This window comes from Ammospiza nelsoni, chromosome 3, assembly GCF_027579445.1.
Source record: "Ammospiza nelsoni isolate bAmmNel1 chromosome 3, bAmmNel1.pri, whole genome shotgun sequence".
Classification (NCBI taxonomy): domain Eukaryota; kingdom Metazoa; phylum Chordata; class Aves; order Passeriformes; family Passerellidae; genus Ammospiza; species Ammospiza nelsoni.
Window position 1 is genome coordinate 90,074,681 of NC_080635.1, and position 9,687 is coordinate 90,084,367.

The 9,687-nt window shown below is 47.8% G+C and overlaps 2 protein-coding genes across 2 annotated transcripts; one reads left to right on the forward strand and one right to left on the reverse strand.

The window, feature by feature from the left end:
- Window positions 1-648: 648 nt before the first annotated feature.
- PNRC1 (proline rich nuclear receptor coactivator 1) lies at window positions 649-2,932 on the reverse strand. Its single transcript, XM_059467360.1, has 2 exons — window positions 2,342-2,932; window positions 649-1,785 (listed from the first exon to the last, which is right to left on the reverse strand). Exons 1-2 carry the CDS (start codon window positions 2,720-2,722, stop codon window positions 1,345-1,347), a joined length of 822 nt encoding a protein of 273 aa, XP_059323343.1. The 5' UTR covers window positions 2,723-2,932; the 3' UTR covers window positions 649-1,344.
- On the forward strand, window positions 2,721-4,543 carry BORCS6 (BLOC-1 related complex subunit 6). Its single transcript, XM_059467687.1, is given in 6 exon segments — window positions 2,721-2,786; window positions 2,833-2,904; window positions 2,906-3,080; window positions 3,083-3,109; window positions 3,112-3,163; window positions 3,165-4,543. Coding segments are annotated over 6 exon segments (1,125 nt in total). The 3' UTR covers window positions 3,898-4,543.
- The last annotated feature ends 5,144 nt before the right edge of the window (window positions 4,544-9,687 follow it).

The following is a 9,687-nucleotide window of genomic DNA, read 5'->3' on the forward strand; positions in this document are numbered from 1 at the left end:
GCTCACACCAGGGAGCCACCTCAGCCATTTTCATCCTACGTACTCTCCTCTCCTAGGACACCAGAGAACAGACAGTGTATCGTTTCTGGGGATCCAAAAACTTAAAAACACTTTTCTAGCTTATGTAAATTTCACAAACTTCCTGGTATTAATTTTATTTAAACACTAGATTACGAAAATAACTGCAAATCTGTTACCTCCTCAACATGCCTGTCAGGCTAATCTACAGTCCAATTCCTAAAGAATTTTAAGTCAGGGGGATGCATTTTCCAGCATAGCTATGAGCAGGAGACAAACCTGGTGAAAACACAAAATTCGACTTGCTCCATTCATTTTCTGCGACTCGCTTAATAGCCACATACTATGAAAACGTTTAAGGAGCATTACCGCATGAATTTCAATGTCTAAGTGCCCAACTTGCTTGAACTCTCAGTTTTCAACAAACAAAACAATCCTGGAACGATTTGTCACAAAGGTGGCGTTTTTTTTAAACATAAGGAATTCTTGGTGCATTATTTATCTCCTAATTTTCCCTGAGATAATTAAAAGATGAAGTATTTCTACCAATGCACTAGAAGGCTATCAAGTGATTTAAATTCACATACTTGAATTAACAGACACACACTCAAAGAAAAACAGAGACATGTATAAGGGGAGGCCAAATTGTTTTATTTAATTTTTTAGTGACCAATTGAATTTTTGGCAGAAAGCTCTGCTCTTTCCTTTTTTTTTTTCCTTGGTTTTTGTTTTTGAACTTTTTTAAAGAAATCAGCAGTGCTCAAATTGGTGGGTTGGAATTTTAGTCAAACTCCAGTTAATTTTAAAAACGAACAGATGAACAGGAATTCCAGATAGTTTCCAGAGCAGAGGGCAAAACTTCACATTTGTATGGAAAATTCCATGTTAATACTTGATTGGGAGACAGAATGTAAAACTATTGTCAGTAGTGCACGAATAGAACATTCACATTTGATCTGGAACCTTAATCAAAAAGCTGTACTCTCCTTCCAAAATTTTCATTACCTTGTGCAAAGCAAGTCAAGTCTTCATGTGTCAAGCACACACGTAAAATTGTCCATATTTTATATACAAGACATCTACCAATCAGGCAGTGCAAAATACATCCTTTCATAACAAAACTAAAATGTACCTCTCAAAGTATGAACAAGAATATACACATAATACAAGATGTACACTATTTACACAACCATAAAAAATATAATACAAGGATTTTTTTATGTGATTATAAGACTTGACAGTCTTTTGCAATTTTTGTTGCAACAAGGCATGTTTAAGTTTCCTGGATGGAGTTTTCTTTGCCAATTACTCGAGAGATCCTGGAAACTACGCTTGAACTTTTAGGAGAGTTTTCAAATGGACTGCCATCAACTCCCTGTTTTGGTCGGACAGTTCAGCTGTGCCACCCACCCAGTGGCTGGGGGGCTTTGGAAGGACACTGGGAGATGGTGGATCACTGAACTTTGCCCCAGCGTAATTTTCTTTTTGGCTCACTTCATTTAGGGCGATAGGTTTCTTGGACTTGGCATTTCTGAAGTTTTCTGTGTTTTTAAGTGGCTTTTTCTCCTGCTTCTGAACTATTTCTGGCGACACAGAATCCTGCCAAAAGTTCTCTATCTTTTTCGCCGAGGCGATCTTCGTCACTGGCGTGTTACACTTACTCTTCTGCCTGTTAATCTTTGGTTGTTCACACAGGTGTAAGCTGTGAACGGGCTGGCCGTAGGGAACGGCCGCCTTCTCTGTCTTTCCCATCTTGTTTTTTAAGAACTGCGGAGACAAAGAACAATCAACTCAACTACGACCCCTCTCCTTCGCGCTCCCTCACCGCCCCCGACACTTACTGAAGCGCGGGGGGCCAACTCGGCAGCGGGAGGGGTACCGAGAAACCTTCTCCCCGCTATTTCCCGCAGCTCATCCCGCCGCTCGGCCGGCACCGGGGGCCTGAGGGCGCGGAGCCCCGCCGGCCGCCATGGGGCGCTGCGCGCCGCGCACGTCCCGCCTTCGGCGAGCGCGGGGCGGGGCTGGCGCGCGGCCAGCGGCAGCGCTAAATCCGGCTTGTTGCTGGGGCGCAGCGCCGCGCGCCCATTGGTGGGCGCCGGGCAGCCAATCATCGCCCACGGTTCTCCCTCAGCTCCGCCCCGCCCCGTCCGAGCGTAACGGAAACTCTGCCGCCCCCCCGCCCGCTCCCCCCCTCACCGCTCTGAGGGGGCGCCCCGCTCGCCGTTCCCCCCCCCACCCCGAGGGAAAGGGAAAGCCGTCGGCCGGCTCGCCGGGCACCGGGAGCGGGCTGAAGTGAGGAAAAGTAGCACAGTCTTGTCTTTACCTCCTTCCTGAGGGGTTTGCCGGGCGCGGGTCTCGAGGGGGCAGGCGCAGGGGGCTCCTCCGGGGGGGCGTCCGTCACCAAGTCGGTTCCTAGCGGCGTCCGTCTCCCCAGCCCGGCGCGGTGCTGCTGGTACTGCTGGTAGCGGCTGGGTAGAAGCCCCGCGGGGCCGGGCCGGATCTTTCCCTTCCTCCGCCGCACCCTCTTCAGCGCGGGGCGGGCGCTGCCCCCCGGGCCCGCCAGGCAGCAGCTGGGCTGGTTCTCGCAGTTGCTGTCCCCGCGCCGGAGGCGCTGGAGCAGGGCGGAGGGCGGCAGCCGCCGCGGGTCTTCGGTGCCCGCCGAGATCCGAGCCAGGAAGGGCGGTGGCGCCGTGGTGGTAACCATGGTAGGACGTGGGTACCCAGAGTTGTGCCGGGGAGAAGGGTCAAGCCCAAGCAGGGACGAGCGGGTCGGATTGCTGGGGAGGGTCTGCCCGAGCTTTGTGACGGGGTGAGGAAGTGGTGGCGCAACCGGAGCCGCCGCTAGGAGAACATGGCGGGGGAGTGAGGCGAGCCACCAACAGCTCCCCGGTGTTGTTACCCGGGTGCGTCCCGCCCACTTCCGCCCCCGCGCCAACCGCCGTGCGCGGATGGCGCCAGCATCGCCCCTCTCTGCCCCGCCCCGCCAATCGCGGGGGAGCGGCGGCCTCTCTGCCCTGGCTCCAGCCAATCGAAAGCGACACAAACACTCGGGGCCACGCCTCCCTTAGGGGCCGCCCAATCCGGGCCGACACGCCCTCCCGGTCTCCGAGTCACGGGCTCGCAGTGCGCGGCAGGCGGGCGATGCTCCACCGGCCAATCGGGATCCGCACGAACAGCCGAGGCCACGCCTCCCCGGGCCCCTCAGCCAATCGCGGGAGACGTAAACAGGCGTCGGCGCGCCCCCGGTGGGCGGTGGCAGCGGGCGGGCACGCGTCGCTCGCCATGGAGGAGCCGGGCCCGGCCGCGGCGCCGGCGGCGGGGCGGGGGCGGGACGAGCGGAGCCTGGAGGCGCTCAGCCTGGCTGGCGGCGGAGGGGCGGCGGTGGCGGGGCGGCAGCTGTCGGAGGGGCGGCGGGCGACGCTGGCGAGCGCCCTGGAACTGGAGGGGACGGTGCTGCGGGAAGGGCGCCTCACCCAGTTCGTAGCCAACAACCTGGAGCGGCGGATCCGGCTGAGCGGCGCCCCGCGGGGCGAGCCTCCGGCGGGGGGCGGCGGGTCCTCCATCCCCGCCATCGACCCCGGGGCGCTGCAGGACGTGGTGGCCCTGGCCGGGCAGGTGGCGGCGCAGGTGGACGAGCTGCTGCGGAACGTGCACTGCGGGCTGCAGGCGCTGACGGCGCTCAGCGTCGGCTGCATCCAGACCTACCGCGACGGCGTGGAGAGCCTGGGCGAGGCGGCCGACCTCAGCATCCGCGCCATGTACGCGCTGGTGGCGCGCTGCGAGGAGCTGGACCGCGCCATGCAGCCCGTGCCCGCCCTGGCCAAGCGCATCCGTGACATGAAGGGCACGCTGGAGCGGCTGGAGGGGCTCTGCAAGTAGCTGCTCCCGCCGCCGCTCCTCCCGTGCCGGCAGCCGGGCCTGGGGCTGCTGCTATTTCGCTCCGGCGGCCCCACCGCTCACGGCGTCCGCAGCTCCCACCTGCACATCCTCGCTCGCTCTCCCCGTGCGTGACTTGCCGGCAGCCGTGGCCAGATCGCCTGGGTTGATCTGGACGAAGGGAAATTTTTGCGGCGGACGAAGGAAAAAGTCCCGGTTGAAAACCGCGGGGTACATGGCAGATGGTGCTTTTTAGCTTCAGCTCCATTAAAGAATTTGGATTTCACATGCCTTACGCTTTCTATTTATTGAGGGCTAAGAGAAAGTAACGAGTATTAATTAAAAGTAGATTTTTAAAAAAATCAAATTAAAAATTCTTGTGAGTACCTGCTTGATGCTTACAGGCATCTGTGCTTATTTGTAGTTGGTTTGGAGCCTGAAGAGTAATTCTCACCTATGTTTTTAAAGCAAATAAACTCACTGAACACCACTCTTTCTTACAGGACACAGTTTCAAGATAAGAGTAAGTTTAATACATATAGCAAAGACACTTGTTTTCTGAGAAGAACATAAAGTCCATGGAAGATAACTTAGATTCAGATAAGAACAAATCATAAGCAAAGTTCTAAATAAAAGCTTTCAGATTAAATGTGCTTTGCCTCTATTAATCTTTACAGTTTTCATGGTGTAAAAGTTTAAATGTCATCACTGTGAAATGATCCTATTATTTTGTCATTTGTTTTTTGTTTTTTATTTTGTTTTTTTTTTCTTTCCAGTTGGGAAAATATCTAATTACATGAGGAATAGAAGTACATGATGACATTACGTGGGTGTATGACTGACATAAAATGACTGCTTTGGAATAATTCATTTGTATAACTTTGAAGCTTTTGTATACAAATCACAGTGTGCAGAAGTGATTCTGCTATATCAGGGAGTGTTTCCTCTGAGACCTGAAAGTAGCTGAATTCTCTACTCACTAATGTTCCTATGCAAAAAGCCTCTTAGGTGATGCTTTTAGCAATCTGTTTAGGTCACAAATGTCCCTGTAACAAAATTTCAGCAGAAAAAGGATCAATAATCTTATGTAAATGTAATAGTGCTTTTGGTGACCAGCAGCTTGTAAAAACGTTGGAATGAAGGTAGCCAGAAATACTGCTCTGGTCCTGGACCTGTGGTTGAAGAGCAGACAGGTTTACGATGGGCAGAGCTGCTACCCCCCCCCCCCCCCCCCCGTAATCTCCTCAAAAACACCAGGTGAGGGATGAGCACTGTGATACCCTGTGCTTCTGCATGCAGACAATAGTGAATTAGAACAAAATAATTTGTGTTAATGCTACCCTGCTTTGCATGATGCCACTCTCTGGCCTGTTTTGAGCCCCTTGGCACGGCCACGTGTCCCTCAGCACAGGGCTGTGTTTCATGTGTGACCTCGTAGCCCTAGCAACGGGACAAGACTGGAACTGGGTTGTGCCAAGGTAGGGCTGTCTCTGGTATTGTTTGCTGTGGCTCCAGGAGGGGACCAGAGGCCTACCAGAAGTCAGGGGGAAGAAAAAGAGCTGAACTGCTGCTGCATCCCATGGGCCTAGAAGACACTAAAGATGGCTCAATACCACAGCAGCAGCTGCACTTTTAATAGTTCTGTTATTCCTGGGAAAGTTTGAACTCGTCTATTATGCAGATGCAGTAGTTTTGCTAAGTGTGTTTGGTACATGCCAAGAGTGAACACCAAAGGTTGATCTTGCACAATTTGTGAATACTGTTGAAATGTACAGGAAAGACCTGCAAGCTTATTTGTGTAGCCACATATGTACAGCTACTCCTCACTCACACAAGCTAAGGTGAAGCCTTTAAAGTGTTTCAGTACACTCTTGGGTTTTGATAGTCTTTCATTTGTAGTCATCTTCATTCAATGCTAATTCCCTACTAAAATTGTTGAGTCTGTAGAATAAAGTTATTACTTTTATGTTTTTAATTGTTAGTGGTTAGTTGTTGTTGAGGTGTTTCACTTATTGTGTTTCTTATTTGGAAAAATAATTTGAAAGCTAATTTAAACTCTGCTTCTGCATCTGCACAGGAGATTGCAGAGCTGGTTTCAGTCTAGGTCCTCAGGCAATCATTTCTGACAGTGATGTCATTCATGTGATGAAAAAGGAATGACTGATTTGTGAATTGCAAGCATGAAGAAAGCAGTAATTATGCTGTTTGGGTTTGTTTTTAAAATATTTTTCTGAACACATCAGCTTTTTTGAAGGGCAGATTTAACTGAACTTGTTGAAGTGACTCCTGTTGCCTGGTGTCTGCCTTGTGCCTTTGCCGTCCCTGGGGCAGGCCCAGCCCAGTTGATGTCAGCCTGTTGTGTGTCCCCACAATTGGTATTGGTTGGTAGCCCCATGGCTGCTGTAGTTCCCAGCCCCCTGTCCGTAGCAGCCTGCATTGCTGCCGGAGTGGTGACACTTGCCAGCGTCTGTGTCAGCGCAGCTCTGGTGGCGGCCCTGCCCTTGAAATCCCGTGGGAATCCCTGGGAGCTACAGTGCAGTGCGGCTCTGTCACTTATGGTGAAGCTGGTCCTTCTGCAGCCATATGCTTCTCTACTGCCCTTTTGATCCTAGTCCAGGCTTTCTTGTGCACATCCTGTGTTAATTCTAGCACCTTCCCAGCTTTTGGATGTTGAGAGTGAAAACTTACAAGTTCTTTTAGCCTTTTTTGCTTAGTCTGTCGGTGAGCAGTGTAAAACCATGTTTGGGTTTTCCAAGACCTTCAAATGGCTTGCATATATTTTCTTGCTTAGTCACTCAGTGATACAATTGTTTGCTTTCCTTATCAGCTGCCAAGTGAACTTTCATTGTAACAAGATGGGCAAGGTCAGGGAAGAAAATTAACAAAATATAATGATTTGCATAGCACTAAGCAAAGCCAGATGCAGAATTATTTGTGGACTAGGAATGACTTCTCTACTCTGAGAACCACCACTCCATTAGGAATTGGTTTAGTCGGATAATTTTTTTTTTCAAGTGTGAGGTGTGACTGTAGAAATCCTTTTTCTGATTAAGATATGGTTGGTTCTGCTTCATTCAGGGCATTTTTAGTCTTCCTTTGTTTGTGAGGTTTTCTGTTCCTTGACTCTGATCCAGCTCTATATTTGTGCTATTTAAAGAAGCTTTACCAGCTAGAACCTTACTACAGTGGAGAAAAAACATGGTCACAAAAAGCAAGAATGAACTTCACCAACACTTCACTTTTAAGACCTTTTTCCCAGTGTTGCTTAACTGTATCAAATGTTCAGTAAGTGAATGCATCATCTTTGTGTGTGTTTTATATCTAAAATATACAATATTTTTGGCTGCAATGTGCAGCTTTTAGGTGGTACTTACTCCCATGAGTAGGCTCTTGACTGAGTTACCAGTGCGAGGAGCAGCATGTGAGTTAAATCCAAGAACAAACCTCTTAGCATTACAGATGCAACTATTTTGAAATGGTTTCAAACAGCATGATTGTAGTACCAAAAGACAAAAAATTGCAAAGCTTCCAAATTATCAACAGCTCTCCAGAGGAGTAAGATCAATTCTTCTAGCAAACTTTGTAAGCCAAAACTGAAAAGAGTGTTAAGACAGACATCTCTTGCAATAGATGTCATCCAACATAAGACAGGTTCTGGCTGTCAGATGCCACGCTACCTTGTCCCAATCAACCCTAGTGTGTACTCATGAAAAAAACAACTTTTAAAGAACAGCAAATCATGTTTATGATACTGTCACAACCTGGTTTTATTGCCTGAAAATTACTTTGAGAAAAGAACATTCCTATAAAAATTATAAATTAGTCCAATTAGTACATTTTTGCAAGCATTGTCTGTACTTCTGGCATTGTCCCCAGCCTAGCCACATCCTGGAACCTCCTGCCCTGCATGTAAGAGCACACATGGAAAATTGATGACGCTTCTCTTTTAGAAAGCATAACGCAGTAACTGCGTCAGATGCAGTAATTGAAACACGACTGAATTTAACATTTGCCCCTTCAGCTTAGTGCTTCAGGAAAGCTTTTGTTGCTGTTGTTCTCTGTTGTTTGAAGCTCCAAAACTAGAGATGTGACCAATGGACTTGAGGCCTGAGCTCCCATCTTAGCAGTCGAGATCCTTGTGCCCCTTGTTGCCACAGCAGTAACATTACCCTTATCTTGTAACAGGAAAAACGATCATCAAAATTTGAAACCTTCCTGAAGTTCTGGTTCCCTTATATTATTTATACACATTAGAAGCTAAATGAAAAACAAACCAAAAACTCATAACCTCTTTGTCCAAAGACTCTTAATTGATCCTCTTGCCAAGTCTGAGAGAATGTGAAAAGGTTTGCTAGCAGGGTTGGACTGTCATATGCATAGGCCAGGATCCAGCTGCACTCATTAAGTGGGGGAGCAGAAAAGCAAAGGTAAAACTATCTTGATTATTTTCCTCAATTACTGCTACAAAGTGCTGCCACTGTAATTGTTTCCAGAATTTGAGTTAACATTGCTGTGATTAATTACTATGAAGTACCTTTGTTGAAAGTAGATTTTTATTAGAGAAGGGTAATAATTTATGTCAGTATTTTTGTTTTTATGAATGCTAGCTAGAGAGGTAAGAATCCTAGAATTTTATCTGACACTATATTTCTTGTCTCATTGCCACTGAGGGAGTTTTCCCCTTGTTTTCTTTATAGACAAGCTGGAAAAATTCTCACCACTGAACTTGCGTGCAATACAAAGAGCCATGCCCAGGAGTTGTTCAGAAGGGTTTAGTTAAGGACTTTGTCTAGAAACACATGTAAATTAAGGGAAAAAAATCCACAAACTTGCTCAATCCTGGGTATCTGGTTTGTCAGTGGGATCATTTTACTACACTCAGTAGCTGAAAATTCAAGAACTCCCAGGTTGAAATCCTAGATTTTTAATAAGTGAGCTTTCTTTCAATGGCCTAATACCAGCAGTAAAGTTTACCAGCCATTTTCACTCTAATGAGATTTTTCTTGTCTGAACTTGAGCTGATGCCATTCAAGGAAATGCTAACCTGAAAATAAACTCCTTTAAAGCCAAAGTATCTTTTGACTTTGTTCCACTTTCTGTTTTCACTGCCTATGCAATTTGTTTACTCAGTGGATTTTTTTTTTCTCAGACTGGGACTTTTCCAGTGATGTGTCCTCAGCTGGAAGGGATGGGGAGTTTCTCACTACTGAGCAACATTGTGATTTTCCATTTTCCAAAACTCTTCCTCCATGCCATTTATAGTTGATGATACTGATTTAGTTTGGTTTTGTTTCCCTCTTTAAAGAAAGAGATGTGCAACTAAAAGCCTTTCATCTCTCCTGCTCCGCTGCCGTCAGCTTTCTTTTGTCTGCTGAGAGGAACTGGAAAGTAGAACTGTGTCCTCACCCCCTCCTTCCCCTGCCCCGTTCACCATTTTCGACAGCCACCAGCTGTACCCCATTTCCCCTGGCAAAACCTTGTTCTGGACCTCATCAGTTCTCGGTGCTGTTCTTTGATCCCACTTATCTTCTGTCTGCAATTGCATGACTTACTACATCTGTGTTATCGTACTGGCAAGGCACCAGCCTTATTAGCTCAGTTGTGTCCTCTTCTGGCTGCCCTTGTTTTTCATTCCCGTTTGCCTCAAATTTCAAATGGCTATCTGCAGGTCCTGGCCAATGCTTCTGCTGCCTACCTGATCTGTTTTCTTTTGATGTCATACATTCCTTTAGCCTTCAAAATGTCACAGTAAATTACCTTACACTTTCTTCTATAATTCCTTGCTGCTGTCTT

Bases quoted from the DNA above. Each gene is read 5' to 3' on its own strand.
- PNRC1 (XM_059467360.1), bottom strand. From the start codon at position 2,722: ATGGTTACCACCACGGCGCCACCGCCCTTCCTGGCTCGGATCTCGGCG. The intron at 1,786-2,341 runs GTAAAGACAAGA...TTGTCTCCGCAG, and splicing joins GCAAACCCCTCAGGAAGGAG to TTCTTAAAAAACAAGATGGG.